This window comes from Lithobates pipiens, unplaced genomic scaffold (genome assembly GCF_037356315.1).
Source record: "Lithobates pipiens isolate NorthernLeopardFrog02 unplaced genomic scaffold, aLitPip1_a1.2 Scaffold_16, whole genome shotgun sequence".
NCBI classification, from domain to species: Eukaryota; Metazoa; Chordata; class Amphibia; order Anura; family Ranidae; genus Lithobates; species Lithobates pipiens.
This window is the reverse complement of record NW_027507748.1, coordinates 283301761-283319594: the sequence shown is the minus strand read 5'-3', so window position 1 is coordinate 283319594 and position 17834 is coordinate 283301761. Positions and strand designations below refer to the sequence as shown.

Here is a 17834-nt window from a genome sequence, read left to right as displayed (position 1 = left end):
AAGCAGACTGCGAATGTATCAGGAGCGAGGCATCAACCATGTACAGTCACATCTGGCGCTCCCAGGACGCCGGCACATGGCTCTGTGTGGGCTTTTTTTAACGTGTCCGCTGCTGACAATAGTGTTGCCATTTGCAATCTTTGCAGTCAACGCATAAGTCGCGGTAAGCCCAACACTCACTAGGGACAACCGCCTTAAGAAGGCACATGAGCTGCCATCACAGAGCCCAGTGGGAGCAACGGAACACATAAAGCCACACTCCAGCCTCTCACCGTCCAGCCTCGTCTTCTACTTCTCCTTCTCCTCTCCCCTCACAATTGTCCTCCGCTCCACCTTCCATCACGCCATCCTCACGTTTTTCTGCAAAAAGGCAGGCTTCCGTGGGCCAAATGTTTGAGCGTAAAAAAATGATGACGCTGGATAACCCTCTTGCCCAGCGGTTGACGGCTGGCTTGTCAGAACTGATAGCCCACCAACTACTGCCATATAAACTGGTGGACTCGGAGGCCTTTCAAAAATTTGTGGCCATTGGAACACCACAATGGAAGGTCCCAGGAAGGAAGTATTTCTCAGGGAAGGGCATCCCAGAGCTATATGGCCATGTTCAGTGGCAAGTGAATGTATCTCTGGCACACAGTGTCAGTGCCAAGATACATCTGACCACAGACACGTGGTCTAGCAAACACGGGCAGGGAAGGTATATCACTTTTACTGCCCACTGGGTGAACCTTCTGACGGCCGTCAAGCATGTAACCCGTGGCACCTGTGTATAATTGGTTTTACCGCCACGGATTGCATGCAGGCCTGGCTCTTCTTCTCCTCCTCCTACTCCATCCTCCTTCCTCTCCTCCTCGGCTGACTCCTCCTTTTCCGCTGCTATCGTCTCTTCCGCTACGCCGCCCAAGCTCCCCAGAACCTATTTGACATACCAGGTGAGACGTTGAAATGCTGTCCTGCGTCTGTTGTGCATGGAAGGCAAGAGCCACACTGGCCCGGCCCTCCTTTCAGCTTTGCGTTTACAGGCAGATCAGTGGCTAACACCGCTCAATTTGACAGTTGGTAAAGTGGTGTGTGACAATGGTGTCAATCTGCTTAGCGCATTGAAACAGGGCAAAATTATGCACGTGCCATGCATGGCACACGTCTTAAACTTGGTTGTGCGGTGATTTGTTTTCAAATATCCTGGGGTCCTGGACATCTTGTGGCAGGCAAGGAAAATCTCGGCCCATGGCTCGCCTTGCTGATCAGAAGATCTTACATGGCCATGGCTCACCTTGCTGACATTCAGCGGCGACACAATCTGCCGGTCAGACGTCTTATTTGCGATTGCCCGACGCGATGGAACTCAACTTTCTATATGCTTGATAGGCAACTCCAGCAGAAATGTGCAGTTAACGTCTTCCTGTATGAACTCTGCGGCAGAACAGGTTCTGGGGAGCTTGGTTTTTTTCACCGCGCCAGTAGCTGCTCATGCGCGACGCATGCAGCCTTCTGTGGCCATTTGATGAGATCACCAAACTGCTCAGTCGCAGCCATGGCGCCATCAGTGACATGGTACCTTATGCCTTATTTATGGAGCATGCATTGTGTCTCGTCATTGATCAAGCCGCAGAGGAGCAGGAAGATGCGGAAGTCGCAATGCTGGATGAATGAAGAGCATGCTTTAAACCTTTCTGGGATCCCTGTTGTGCGTGGGTAGGGAGAGGATAACGAGGAGGACAACATTATCCTGGATGATGAGCAGGAGCCAGGCCACCTGTCATGGATCTGCCACCTAGGGGTTAAAATAGTGCAGACTAATTTCAGTGATTGGTAACAGGCTGCCTTATTTAAACACCTCAGCAGCACTGTGTCTTTGCTGTCTGGTCTGCAGCTCATATCTGTTCCAGTGACTTCCTGTTCCTGTGATCCAATCTGTTTCCTGTGTTTGACCCAGCTTGTTTGACTACGATTGATCTCTGCTATCCTGACCCTGGTCTGCCTTGTAACCACGCTCTGCTCTACACTGCTTGATATCCTGTTGCCGAACTTTACCTGTATCCTGACCATTCTCTGCCTGTCGTCTATATCTACATCTGATCACCTGTTACCAAACCCGGCTTGTCTGATTACGTATTCGGTGTCTCCCCAGCTTACCCGCCTGCTTCCTGCTGCACCAGCTGAACTGACAAGACCAAAAGACGAACCAGGCACCCATACACCGCCAGGCCCTTGAGCCGGGGTTGTACGAGACAGCCTTCCCACTGCACATCAGGCTCATCCTGGTGCAAATGGGGGCCTTCATGCACCAGTGTTTTAACAGGAACCCCCGTATAAAAAGCATAAGGGGCAGTACTGGGTGGCAATGTACTTATACTCCCGGTACAAACACAAAATGGCGGAAATGTTACCACCGTCACAGAGGGCTGTCAGAATGGAGCACTTCCAGGCGTTGCTTCAAGAAATGCTGCATTCTGCTTTTGCGTGCGCTGGCAGAGGAGGAATTCTCACTCCCAGAGAAAGAGTTGCGGGTACCAATCCAACAGCGCCTGCAAGAAGAGGCCGATTTGAAGATGTGTTGGTGACTTCTGATATGAGGTCATTCTTTCAGCCGAAGGGGAGGGGAAGGAGCAAAAGGAAAAAAGAAAGATGGGGTGGATGGTCAGGGGTGGATAAAAATAAAAAAATTTATATATATATATATATATATATATATATATATATATATATATATTACACCATAAAAGTAATTAATCGTGTACACATTATGTATTCCCTATAGTAAATGTGAAATATAAAATCAAGCAGCATGTGAATCAAAGTGTCATAAAGATCTATATACCATAACTAGCAAGTGCTAAAAAACTTCAAATAAACCTCAAAGTGACTAGTGCATACACGAATAAAAAAAAAAAAAAAAAAAAAAAAAAAAAAGACAAAATCTCATTCAGAAAATAAATGCGTGGAGCAATTCATATAAATAAAGTGATAAGTGCCAATAAGTCCAAACAATTAGTCGCATAGATGAAATAACGCTGGAAGAGAAATCAGTGCAACTATTGCTGCTCAAGCAACAAATAAAGCCATATTTTATTCTGTGCAAATCATGCAGACAATTCAGTGGCACACTCCTCCTTTCCCCTTCGTGGGATAAATGGGTGGATGTCCCCTTACCTTACCACTGTAAGGTTACAGCGTATAGTAACATATGATGGCCAATGTGAAGGTTCCTTTCTCTTTATATCAGATGATATGGTGGCAGATGAACCTCATAAAATGTAAGAGACTTTGCCAGATCGGCTTTATTTGTTGCTTGAACAGCACAACAGCAATAGTTGCACTGATTTCTCTTCCAGCGTTTTTTCATCTATGCGACTAATTGTTTGGACTTATTGGCACTTATCACTTTATTTATATGAATTGCTCCACGCATTTATTTTCTGAATGAGATTTTGTAATTTTTTTATTTTTTTTTATTTTATTCGTGTATGCACTAGTCACTTTGAGGTTTATTTGAAGTTTTTTTGCACTTTTAGCACTTGCTAGTTATGGTATATAGATCTTTATGACACTTTGATTCACATGCTGCTTGATTTTATATTTCACATTTACTATAGGGAATACATAATGTGTACACGATTAATTACTTTTATGGTGTAATATATATATATATATATATATATATATATATATATATATATACTTTTTTTTTTTTTTTATCCACCCCTGAACATCCACCCCTCCCCATCTTTCTTTTTTCCTTTTGCCCCTTCCCCCTCCCCTTATACAGCGCAGCACTATCACCTCCCAAATTCACTTCATACATGTGTTATGTCAGTGGCCATGTGGTGGGACATGTGTGCACAGCTAGTAAGTATTTTGTGGCTGAAAATATGACCTGTAGGTTTTTAAGGTTTGCCTGCCATTGAAGTCAATGGGGCCCGCCGCAAACTTTGCGGTTCGTGTTCGTGAAACGTCCGTCGGAAGTTCGTCCATCTCTAGTCACAACATCGGCACTACATATATAAATGTCATGCAGCGCTTCACTATAAGGAAATAATTATTCAATTGGTGTGGTGAATCACTGAGTGTAACAGCAACTGTAGGGGGTTTTTTTATTTTTTTTTCAAATAAATTTTCTTCATATTAGTTTTGATATCTATATAGTTTTATGCACATGGCACTTTAGATAGTTTATTGGCACCGATTGCCACTATACACTTCACATCTGTATGATGTATACAACTTAGTACAGCAAAACTGAAATTTTCAGAGAAAAAAAAGTCGACAAATGACAGCTTATTTCTGTTTGTAAACAAAGCGGCAGTGGATTCCCTTTATCTATGCCAAACCCTTATCCTTGAAAAAAAAAAAAAAAAAAAAAAAAACCTGCATGGGATTCTCCTAAAAATACATACAGTAAAATGAAAAATAAGAAAAAAAAAAGTGTGGGGGGGGGGGGCCCTCCAAACCAGACCCATGAGTTTGGTATGAATTTGAGGGGGGCTACCCCCCCACCCCCTCACAAATCCATACCTGATCATTTTTTTATTTTTCAAAAGTTTTACTAAAAAGATAATTCAGTCAATTAAAAAAACAGAGTTATGTAACAGAACAAACTGGTCAGCACAGCCCTGGTGAGAGTCAAAGGACAATGTCAGGACAAGAACAATTAGCGTATCCACATAGAAGTAATTTTCCTATAACATTTATTGCATAGCTGGGTATGGTACCAAGAAAAAAATAAAACTGTACAAATTGATTTCATACACATAATCAAATACCTATCCCCCACCATATTGTAATAGGGACCCCTACATAAGGCACGATGGTACTCATAGACAGTAGCATACGTGGCCTTATAAAGAGGCAAGGCTTTATCAGAGCCTCCCCAGCGGTGATGGTTGAGGCAGTAGAATTTTTCCAGGAAAGAATAATGATTTTCCTGGCATAATAAAACAATAGAGTTAGGAGAGTTTGGATGAACTTTGCCGAGGCCAAAGAGTCAACCAATCTCAACAAACAAATCTCCACACTAAGGGTGTATGCTCATCATTGTGACTGATTTTACACATTGCATTACATTCAGCCAAAATTGTACCCTAATCTGAGCATGCGTGTACCCCCAAGCCATACCAGGCCATATGCCCTCAATACATGATCTCCCTCACCCCCCTTTTCGCTTGTTAAATAACTTTTCTCCCATATTGATGAGGACCAAAGTCAGTTCACTTGTGTTCTTATTGGAATCTGGAAGCACCCATATGTTAATCAATAAAGGCTATACAGTACTCCTATTTATTCACCCAAAAAAAGTAAAAACAAAACAAAAACAAAACAAAAAAAAACACACACACAGACACTTTTTGGCAAGCCCTTTAAAAAAAAAAAAAAACAAAAAAAAAAACACCCAAAAAGCCCTATGATGGAAATCCATAGTCGATCATGTTGTCCAGTGTTGCAGATCCATGTCAATGAATGGCGCACAACGCCTGCCAAAAGAAAAAATCCCATTGACACGAGCTGCTCCTGTCAATTACTCACACCGGACGACATCTCCCAGAGCCCAGCCATTAAAAGTAAACTGAGTCGGGGGGAATCCCAGGTGACATCATTGACCAAATGTGGGCATGACCATATTTGGACAGTGACGTCATGAGAATTGGACTGAGCCAGCAGCTCATTCCTACTGTAGATATTAAAACTGATCTTCATGCAGATATATATGTTACAAATTACTGCAGCTCTGCAATCATACAGTAGACACATTCCTAAATGTTAAAGTGCATGTTACTTAAAGTGGATGTAAACCCAATGTCATCCTTTCTAAACTACTGCCATAGGGGTTATCTGTAAGTATATACATGCTTCCTACATGTATCTTTACCTGTCAAATGTCTCCCCTCTGTCTGTTATGAGAACTGAAAAACTGCAGATTCTGTGGGTGGATCTGTTGTCTGGAGCTCGTGGGTGGCTTCCTGATGTTAGTAGACTCCACTCCCACCTCTACACTCCCCTTGTCAATATGCATTTTCTCCTGTGTATTTCTTAGCCCTTGTACACACGGTTGGACATTCCAATGAAATCCATCGGATTTTGTCCAAAACTGGTGTTGTATGCACACGGTCGGACAAAGTTGTCTGAAAATCCAATCGTTCGTAACACGATGATGTTATTTAGTTACGACAGGACTACGTTCAGGCTAGTAGCCAATAGCTTTGGTCTAGGAATTTGATCCAAGCATGCGTGGCACTTTGATCGGAATTCTCTACAAACGATCGGACAAAGTCCGATCGGATCATGTTGTCGGAAAATTTTTATATCCAGCTCTCAAACTTTCTCAGACATTCCGACGGAAAAAGTCAGATGAAGCCCACACACGGTCGAATTATCCGACAACACAGTGTACAAGGCCTTACACTGAACTTCTGCTATGATCTCTAACATCCAGTGAAAAGACAGGAAAGTAACCACATGACTTCAGCATTGAGGGAATTAAAAAATAATGCATGTCTCTTAGGCTAGTGCACAAGATATGTAAATCACCTGTGATTCACAGCAAAGGGACGGTTAGACAAATTTTTCCTCTGTTTGTCAAGATTTATCTCACTGAAAAATAAAAGAGGATTGCTCAGAGCTGGATTAACTCTTTGTGGCAATACTGGGCTCAAATGATAGGAAATCGTATACTCTACATTAGGACATAAAAAAAAAAAAAAAATTGTTTGGGTTTACATTCACTTTAAACATTTCATATTCTTGATATGTGTCTGTTGTTCCATGTACTTGTATTAAAACGTGTCCTGTTTTCTTCTGTATTGCTTCCTTTGTGTGAAATCCCTGGTGATCCTGCCAGGCATAGAAGCACAGCCTGCCTGCCCTCCAGTGGTCAGACTTCAGCTGACAAATACCCCAGCACAGCTCTTCACTAGGAGGATCAGTGAACTGCTTTTTTATATATGGGGACAGTAAACATATATACATCTATCTACAGTATATATTTAAATATAAATCTGTGATTTTCAGTCAGTCCATGGAAATATTTTGTTTTCTTCTGTCCTGATTAGTGCAATAAAAATAATATGTCTGCTATAACAAAGAAAGAGTAGGCATTTACAGTCTATTGTTATATTTTATATATATTTCTGAAACTACTCAAACAGGTCTTTTTTTTTTCATCTGAACTGAAACACAGAGTGGATTTCTGTGACAGATCATTTTTCGCACATGAACTGCTTGAGCAGTTACTTCCTCACACACAAATCCATACAGAGACTGCAGAAGGCTAATCTAAGGTCAAATTCAGGTACTTACACTGCTTGCAATTAAAACATACATTTAGTGATGCCTTAATGAGTACATGGCTACACTGGGTCACTTTTAGATCCCTGGTTAATACCATTTAATGTAGCTCTGCACTTTATGAGTTTTACAAACATCATTGTACATCATAACCTCTAATTTTCGAAATCAACAGGCATAGAGAAAAAGTTACCTGAGCAAATAAAACTGATCAGGTGAAACAACTCTGATCAAATGGATCATTGGGAATGTATTTGTAAAATAGATTATATTTATTAGTTGTGCTATGAAAAGTACAATTCAGTAACTGACATTGTATCTTGGATAATAATAGGGCACACATAAATAAGCTGCTGAGATAAAATAAGAAATAACAGTTGAAATATAATTGTGTGGCTTAAAAAAAAAAAAAAGAAAGAAAGAAAAAATACACAATCACAAAAATTAAAATGTACTAAAATTTAATCTTCATAAAAGTTGTAATTTAATCTGTGACAGTAAAACAAGAAGCAATATTAGAGTTTAGTATATTATATATTTCAGTTTTGAAATTCATAGAAATCAGTTTCCCAGTTTTCCCTATAAAAGAACCCACCATCCCTCCCCAAAACCATTGTACACTAAATGTTTTCTTAAAGCTGAACTCCAGGTCATGCCCACTTTTCACCCTTCGTGCCCTTTTTCTGTGGACAAAAACGCTTTTCAGTTTAACAAATAATGCCTTTTTTTTTTTTTATTAATGAAGGCTTATTTCATGTGACATCTTTGGCTCCTGCATAGTTTACAGTGCCCAAGCACCAGGGAATCAAAGCAGACCTTGTATGTCACATCTGCTGGGGTTCCCAGGAGGAATGAGAGACACTTTCCATAATTTGGGAATCCACATACTTTGCTGGGCATTCATACAGGTGTTGCTTAGGGCTGTTCACTGGCTGTGAGCAGTTTAGTGGGAGTTGCTTTGCAAGATTCACTGGCTCTGGGCAAGTTGCATCTGGGGGTTGTGTAATTGTACCTGCCCAGGTATGAAAGTGGTGATGTCACAGATACATATAAGAGACACTACCAGGAGCAATTTCTCCTTAAAGAGAAAACAGCAGCACCCGGTTGCACCAACACAAATTTTGAAGTAATGGGGCATCGGACCCATTTAGGGAAACAGAAAAAAGGCCAAAACAGACTGAAAGAAATAGAAAGCATTTTGGACGCAGGTAAGGACGTACCCAACTATTCCACCTGGCTGGAGTTCAACTTTAATTATAATGGCAAGATGAAATGATAAACTCATATGTTTTAAATATAAAATGAAGTCATCGTGACTCAAAGGTATTAGCCCCACTGAGATCATTAAAGAGGGGGGAAAAAAAAAAAAACAACAACACTATATATATATATATATATATATATATATATATATATATATATATATATATATATATATATATCGCTATATAGCTAAATTTTAGGGCTTGACACAAGCATGACTACAAACAGGATTTGGAAGTCAATATGAAAACCATGTAATTAAACTACTAACATGTAACATTTGAAATGCATTCATGCTCTCATAGAATCATTCAAAATAGAGTCAAGTAACTTTATTTCCACATCTGCCTTGAACACTATTGCAAAAGTTGACATGGTGGTGGTCTTGTTTTCAGAGAGAAATACAGCCGATTCATTTCCAGAGAACCTTGTGCAAACAGTATTGGAGATCTAAATTGTTTACATAATATATAAAATAAAAAAGGAGCCTTTTCAGATTTGTTAAATTATGGTTGGATTTCTTTTTACATATCGGAATGCTGGCACTTTCCAACTAGGCAACAGTTCTTCATTCCTGTACGCTACAAAAAAAAAAATAATAATAATTCAAATAAATCTGTATAAACACATCTATTTTTATATTTAAATGTCGTTTCTACATATATACAGTGGTGCAAAAAAAGTATTTGATCCCTGCAGATATTGTAAATTTGCCCACTTAAAGAAATGAACGGTCTATTTTTTTTATCATAGATGTATTTTAAATGATAGAGAGAATATCAATATCTGGATCAAAAATCCAGAAAAAAAAAACCACAATACAAATGTTATAAATGGAGTTGCAATTCAGTGAATAAAAAAAGTATATGATTCCCAAGCAAAACAGGACTTTGTACTTGGTGGAGAAACCATTGTTGGCAAGCACAGGAGGCAAGACATTTCTTGTAGTTGGTTACTGGATACACACATCTCAGATTTTGGCCCACTCTTTGTTACAGAGCTAAAGCCATTAGGCTGCTTGGCTGTCGACTGGTAGCCACGATGCCCGGAAAGAAGATGGGCGTTTTGTGGAAGAGGGAACAGCGGTGACATTGCTGGCTCCTGTGTCAGGTAAGTGACACATAATGGGCTACTATGCCATTATGCTTTAATTTTGCAGGGAAACAAAGAGGAAGTAAACTCATCAGGGTTTACTTTCTCTTTAAGGTCTTGAGACTGGCTAGGCCACTCCATGACCTTGACGTGCTTCTTCTTGAGCCACTCCTTTGTTACCTTGGCGGTATGTTTTGGGTCATGGTCATGCTGGAAGACCTATCCACGACCTATCTTCAGCGTTCTGGCTGAGAGAAGAAGGTTCTCATGCAAGATTTTACAGTACATGGCCCTATCTATTGGCCTCTCAATGCGGCAAAGTCGGTCTGTACTTTTAGTACAGAAACAATCCCAAAGCATATTTCCACCTTCATGCTCATCTGAAGAGATAGTGTTCTTGGGGTCATAGTCAGCATTTTTCTTCCCCCAAACACAGTGAGTCAAGTTAAAGCCAAAGAGCTCAATTTTGCTCTCATCTGACCAGAGCACTTTCTCCCAATCCTTCTCTAAATCATTTAGATGTTCATTGGCAAGCTTCAGATGGGCCTGTATGTATGCCTTCTTGAGGAGGGAGACCTTGTGGGTGCTGCAGGATTTTAATCCATGGCAGCGTGTTGTGTACCAATAGTTTGTTTGGTGACTGTAGTCTCAACTGCCTTGAGATCCTTCACAAGCTCCTCTCGAGCAGTTCTGGGCTGATCACTCACTTTTCTCATGATTATACTTACCCCGTGAGGTGAAATCTTGCATGGAGCTCCAGACTGAAAGCAATTGATGGTTATTTTGTATTTCCTCCATCTGCAATATTCGCTCCAACAGTTCTCCTTCTCACCAAGCTTTTTGTTGATGGTCTTGTAGCCCATTCCAGCCTTGTGCAGGTCTACAATCTTGGCCCCGACATCCTTTGACAGCTTTTTGCTTTTGCACATGACGGAGAGGTTTGAATCGAAGAAAGATTCTAAGGACAGGTGTCTTTTACACACATAATGAGTTGTCATTAGGAGCACCTTTTTAAAATGGACAGGACTAATCTGTGTACCAAATACTGTAGGGAGTCTGTGCGAAACTTCCTGTCCTGAGAGGAAACCAATTGGTGCACACATAAATATGCCAATGGATTCCCCAATTTAAAATTAAAAATTGTTTCATTTGGAGTTCAGCTGTAAAGCATGACCTGGCTCCCAGGCCAGATTTGTAGGCTCTAGAACTTTTCATCCCCAACCATTATACAGGTGTTAATCCACACAAACATCTACTGTATGTTAGGAAGTTAACATTCACCTGGCTCAGACCTGCTGCTTTACGAGGGTCTAAAGCAGCAAACACGAAGATTTCTTTTTAGGTTTTTTCTTTTCCACTGGTGTTTTCCTATTTATCTGTCTGACCAAGTCATAAAAGATCTAAAAAAAACAAAAACAAATCAGGACATTACAATACACAGATTACTGAGACATAAGAATCAACCTTATAGCCATAGGAGTACAGTTATGTTTTTCTATTCAATTATGGATTCTTAACTAAAAAGAACCTTCTATTCCTCCTCTAAGCTTCCTCCTCCAAATATCTAGTGAAATAGCAAGAGTGTCAATGTGTTTAGCTAGGTTAAAAAACAGGATTATTAATGTTTCTTAGCCCTACTATGGATACAAAGAACAAATGAAGCACACATGTGGTATTGCTGAGATTGTCAGGAGTAGGAGAATTTATTTTGCAGGGTTTTATGTTGGAAGGTCATGGCAATAGCTAAAAAATGTCAGGCTAAAATTTAAAGACGTATATTTTACATTTTGGATAAGTTTCACTTTCATGATAAAACATATTAGGAAATACCCATTACCACTTAACAAATGAAAGCCAAATCTGCCCTGAAGAAGATGTCAGTTGCAAAATTGGGTCTGGGCGTTAGGGCTTGTTTTGACTATCATGAGGGGGTTAATGCATGACCTCTTTCAGTAGTCTAAAAACTGACACATTGTGTGAAGAAACAACATATTCCATTATCCCTGGGTCTCTCAGTCTAATACTGGTGCAGGTGAACGCTAAACAGTAATCAGATCTGTCAGCCACACACAGGTAGGGCAATTAACAGAGATCACTATGTTGGAAGAGATGTTTTCATCACATTAGCACAGTGTTTCTCAACTCCAGTCCTCAAGGCGCCCCAACAGGTCATGTTTTCAGGATTTCCCTCAGATGAAACGGCTGTGGCAAATTACGAAGGCAGTGAAACTGATCAAATCACCTGCGCAAAATAATGGAGGGCCTGAAAACACGACCTGTTGGGGAGCCTTGAGGACTGGCGTTTTAGAAACACTGCATTAGCAGACCCACATTTGTGACGCAACACAAATGAAATGATGAGGCATGACCTGGACACTGTGTGACTTGCATCAAGTAGTGGCCTGTCCCTTTAGTGAATAGGGACAAGCTAGGTAACACACACACGGTACTCTAACAGCACTAAGATCTACTAAAAAAAGAAGAAAATAAAAACACATATGAAGGTGTACAATGCTTTCAATTAAATGGGAAAATGGTCACTTGTTAGACAACTTGTTAAACATCCAGGATTTCCTATATCTGACCTGAATCTACCAGGTAGAAAATTCTTCAAGTGAAAAAATAGGATTTTTGTACTCACCGTAAAATCCTTTTCTCTGAAGTTCATTGACGGACACAGCATTTTCATCTTGACCTTAGGGTTATATCACGCCTTTAAGAGAGGACTAGGCATTAAGTGTTAAAAACTGCAACACTTGCACAGTACCGCCCAGGGGGCAGTCCTACTGGCTATAACCCCCTCACACTGCATCCAGCAGCTCAGTTCGTCAAAAGCAGTACAAACATAAGCAGAAGGGGTGGGTGCTGTGTCAGTCAATGAACTTCAGAGAAAAGGATTTTACGGTGAGTACAAAAATCCTATTTTCTCTTTGGTTCTTTGACGGACAAAGCATTTTCATCTTAGGGACGCGTCCCCAAGCAGTGTCAAAGAAACGGGTGGGAACAGCAAGAAGATAATTCCACCTATAACAACCAGAGCTCCTCAATGGAGGGGTTGCAACCTTAAACAGCTGCCTGCAAAAGCTTGCGGCTGAAGCAAGCAACCCAAAGATGCGTTCACATCAACCTTGTAAAATGTTGTGAATGGACGACCAGATCGCCGTCTTACACACCTGGGAAACAGACGCTTGATGTCGGAAAGCCCAAGAGGCACCAATTGCCCTGGTAGAATGTGCCGTGACAGTAAAGGGAGGCGCCCGTCCCCTTATGGGATAAGCCTGAACCACAATCTGTCTGATCCGAAAAATGGTGGCCGGTGAGAAGGCCAGTCCTTTCTTTGGACCTGCCACCGATACAAACAACGAGTCCGACCTCCGAAAAGGAGCCATAGCAGACAGATACATCCGCAGAGCCCGGACCATAAGGACGGAAGCACATGTCCTCATTTAGATGAAAGGCCGAAACAACCTTTGGCAGAAACGGAGGCTGCGGACGCAGCACCGCTTTATCCTTGAGGAAGATCAAGTAAGGAAACTTGCAAGACAAGGCCGCCAACTCAAACCCTCCTGGCTGATGTAATAGCCACTAGAAAGACTACTTTCTGAGAGAGCGTCAAAAAGGGGGGATCTCCCTAATGTTTTCAAACGGAGGTTTCTGAAGCACCGAGGGCACCAGATTCAAATCCCAAGGAGGCAGCGGTGGTCAAACCAGAGGGACCACATGTCGAACCCCCTAAAAAAAATGTACTCGCCAATGAATGAGTCGCCAAGGGGTGCTGATTAAAGACAGCCAAAGCTGATATCTGTCCCTTGATGGTGCTTAAGGCAAGTTTCTGATCCACTCCTTGCTGCAAAAACAGCAGGATACTGTAAATTGAATATGTGCACGGATGCCACCCCATCTCCTAACACATGGTTATGTAGGCCTTCCACATACAATGATAAACCTGCCAAGAAGATGACTTCTGTGCCCTCAGCATAGTGGATATTAAGGAATCCAACAGACCTCGACCCCTTAGCACCTGGCTTTCAACAGCCATGCCGTTAAAGCTAGTGACGGTAAAGCAGGATGAAGTATTGGACCTTGCAACAGAAGGTCCTCTCGCATCGGCAGTCACCAAGGAACATCCGCCACTATTCATACAATCTTGGCGTACCATGGACACCGAGGTCAATCTGGGGCAATCGGAATTACTAGAATCCCCTCAGCCTCCACTGTGCGAATCAGACATGGTAAAAGTTTGAGTGGGGGAAAAGCATAAATCAGCCGATAATGCCCCCATGGAGCCACCAACGTGCCTGCCTAGGGATCCTTTGACCTGGCCACAAACCTCTGTACCTTCCGTTAGCACCGCGAAGCCAGGAGATCCACATCTGGCGTGGCCCACCTTAGGCAAAGGAGCCGAAAAACATCCGGATGTAGCGACCAGTCCCCTTGGTCCACCATCTGACAACCATCTGATGAGGTAATCTTCTATGCCCGGAATGTACGCAGCCGACAGAGCTGGCATGCACCACTCTGCCCACCGCAGGATGTTAGCAACCTCCAGTACTGCAGCCAAGCTCCTTGTTCCTCCTTGATGGTTGACATATGCCATCGCTGTGGCGTTGTCCGACTGGATCCTGACCGGACACCCCTGCAGCCTCTGTGACCACGTCGAGTGGCACCGCCTGATCGCCCGAAGTTCCAGCACGTTGATCGGCAGGTGGGATTCTTCCTGGGTCCAGCGACCCTGGGCTGACTGTATGCCCCAAACTCCCCTTACGGTACCGCCTTGAAAGTGGCTACCATGAGACCCAGGACTCGCATGCAAAAAACGCAGCAATGACCACCTGCGGGACACCAACAACTTCACTGCAGCTTGTCCGAAGGGAGAAAGACTCTCGCCTATAAGGAGTCCAGAAGCAGGCCCAGGTACTCCAGGTGTTGAGTCGGCACCAACACCAACTTCTGAAGGTTCTGTACCCAACCAAACTCCCGAAGAGTTTGCATATATTGCTACATCCTCCCTTAATTTTGAGGCAGAAGCTGCTCTCAGGAGGAGGTCGTCCAGGTAACCCACAATTTCAATCCCTCACTGTCTTAGCAAAGCCAAATTGGGGCTAGCACCTTGGTGAAGGCCCTCGGTGCCAACGCCAGGCCAAAAGAGAGGTATAAATTGGTAGTGCTCGTCCCCGACCACAAATCGCAGAAACCTCTGATGCTGGATGCATATGGGGATATGCAAGTATGCGTCCTGTATGTCCAGGGATTCCAGAAAATCCCCCTGATGGAATGCAGCGGCCACTGAGCGAACCGATTCCATCCTGAACCTTTGTACCTTCACAAAAGCTGTTGAGGGCCTTGAGGTCCAGGACCGGATGGACCCCTTCTTCTTTGACTACAAACAGATTGGAGTAGAATCCCTGAAATCTTCCCGGCTTCAGTACAGTTACTTCGAGTTCCACCGCTCCAGGTCAGTCCGCTAAAAAAGCTTTGCTTGTCCTCCAGACAAATAGGGGTCCCAGGTGCAGGCTGATTGCACAAACCAAATGGATGGGAAATGGAAAAACTCTGGACAGCCGCACTCCGAATCGAATAAAGTAAACCGTGCCTTTATTTTCTCAAATGAAAAACCTCACATCACACAAATCACAGCAGCAAAGGGAAAAATATAGAACAAAATTCTAATGCGTTTCACAGAGGTGTGTGTGAAAAGCATGCTGTTCTAGAAGGAAACAAGCACCCAGCGCTAGAGGCAAAACTACCTGAGGCTACTAGAAAATGACCGCCTCTGTAAAAACGCCTGAGGGCACCGAGAAAATGGATGCCAAACTTCCAGACAGTGGTTGAAAGACAAAAAACTGGCTGTGGCTACCAAAAAAATGGGGCATGGAGTGCCCGGCGGCCTTTCCACATGTCTAACACAGCACAAACACCCCACCATTGCCCAGAAACAGGGAAGAGGACGAGCGGACCCCCAACACCCAGCGCAGCCCCCTGCCAGGACCCAGAGCGCCCCCCCCCCAGATACATGCACCGCACCCCCATGTGCCCAGTCACACAGCGGCCTATAGCATGGGGAAGAGGGAAGGGACAGGGAGAGAATAAAGGGAGAGTGAGAGACCCCCTCCCTAGTCGACCTCCCAGGGAATGCCCAGCTGCTCCATCCTGCTGAGACAGGTGGAACCATATTTAGCCCTCCTGCAGGGACTGCTGGACACATTCCACAGACAGACCCATCACCCAAGCAGTATGGGGTGGCTGTCGGCCACGGCACACTGACACAGACAACAGTAGCCCCGTCATGTGTGTGCCCCAGAGCATATAGCTCACCGCCCGCCCCGGGCTCAGAGGGGGGCAAGTCCCGGCCGACCCAACGTGTAGCTAGGGCCTGCTCACGCTCGATGGCCAGGCTGGGGAGACTACCAGGATCTATATTATCTAGCCTGTCACCCAGCCCGGCTGTTGATTGTAGATCACAGGAATCAAAAACGCAGAAAAAAAATTCCCAGGACCAATGGACCAACCGTGAGCCGGATCCTGGTCCAGAGCCAGATAGGCAAAAAAAACTGGAGCTGCTGGATGTAGTGAGGGGTTATAGCCAGTAGGACTGCTCCCAGGGCGAAAGTGTTGCTATTTTTAACACTTTCTGCCTAGTGCTTTCCTAAAGGGGAGATATAACCCTCAGGTCAAGATGAAGATGCTGTGCCCATCATTGAACAAAAGAGAAAAGTAGCAGAGCGGACACTAAAGCTGGCCACAGATATATGGAATATATATCTAAAAATGAACGATCGTTCGCTTTTTATAATGGTTAATGTGCTCAATTTGATTATTGATATCCAATTCTTCATGGGAAAAACAAACTCATGTTCGAAAATTGTTTAAATGAATGATTTTCAAAGCGTGAGTAGTGTAATCGATTGAAAAAAAAAAAATAAGTTAAAAAGCATATGCGCATGAACATGTCACACAATTTTTTATATATATTTTTGGGGGATATTATAGCAAAAAAGTAAAAAATAATGCGTTTTTTAAAATTTACGCTTTTTTGTTTATAGCGCAAAAAATAAAAACCGCAGGGGTGATCAAATACCACCAAAAGAGCTCTATTTGTGAGGGGGAAAAAAAGGACGTTAATTTTGTTTGGGAGCCACGTCAAATGACTGCGCAATTGTCAGTTGAAGCGAAACAGTGCCGAATCGCAAAAAGTGGTCTGGTCTTAGGCTAGCAAAATGGTCCGGTCTGAAAGTGGATAATGCTTAAAAAAAATAAAAAAAAAAATAAAAAAGTCGATGAGTTGGAAAGTTTTTTTATACAGCGATAGGTTAATCAAATGTGCTATCAAATGGACCAAATCTTTGATCAAATGATCTTTCGTTTGATTTTCTAACAAACTATAGCCAGCATAACTGTACCTGAGATGGGATGGGTTATAGCCTCAAGGGGGCTGACCTTCAGCCCACGGTCACATTGGGCCATTTTGACATGCGAATGGTGCAATGCCAAGTTTGCAGCGCCATACAGATTCCCAAAAGTAGTTCCTGCACTACTTTTGGCGACTTTGGGGATAATTTGAATAGACATCTGTACATGAACCTGCACAAATGTCTGACAGAAATGCCCAGCCCTCAGTGTGAACGTGGGCTTAATGTTCTTTTTGCCTAGTGTACATTTCTCCTGTAGGTGGCAATATGAAAAGAGGGATTCAACATGCAAGCTTCCTGGAGAGTTGACAGTGGAACATAGAACACCAGAAAGGGGAGCTAGGAAAGTTTTGCTCGTAGCACAAGTGGGGGGTACATATTCATATTTGACAGTATTACAGACAACAAAACTAAAACAAACTTTAAAGTTACATGAAACAGTAAGGATATAGAAATAACTACAAATATCAAATCAAAAACACTACTAACCTCATTTACATTGATCTTAGACTTAGCAGAAGATTCTAAAAAGGCACAATTATTCCACTGTCTGGCTAGGTTTTGTCCCTGTTCTTTGCCAACTACCCGCTCATCTTCCAAATCACACTTATTGCCCACTAAAATCATGGGAACCTTTATCCGGAGAAAACAAACAAAACAACAAGTTTAGTATTTAAGATATAGAAAAAAGAATTCACATATTTTACTAATGAAGAAAAAACTGCCACAGTTGATTTCACAGATATAGACATACAGACATTGTATCAACATTATCTCCATGATGCCCTC

At 42.6% G+C, this 17834-nt stretch overlaps 1 protein-coding gene across 1 annotated transcript in view; it reads right to left on the bottom strand.

Annotated features, from left to right (window-relative positions):
- Positions 1 to 7725: 7725 nt before the first annotated feature.
- The window catches only part of RAP1A (RAP1A, member of RAS oncogene family), an 88056-nt gene continuing 77947 nt past the window's right edge, over positions 7726 to 17834 (bottom strand). Inside the window, exons 7-9 of the mRNA XM_077481531.1 lie at positions 17535 to 17678; positions 10918 to 11036; positions 7726 to 9125 (exon numbers count right to left, since the gene is read on the bottom strand). Coding sequence (XP_077337657.1) covers positions 10947 to 11036; positions 17535 to 17678 — 234 coding nt within the window. The 3' untranslated portion in view covers positions 7726 to 9125; positions 10918 to 10946. The remainder of the gene's footprint in view (positions 9126 to 10917; positions 11037 to 17534; positions 17679 to 17834) is intronic.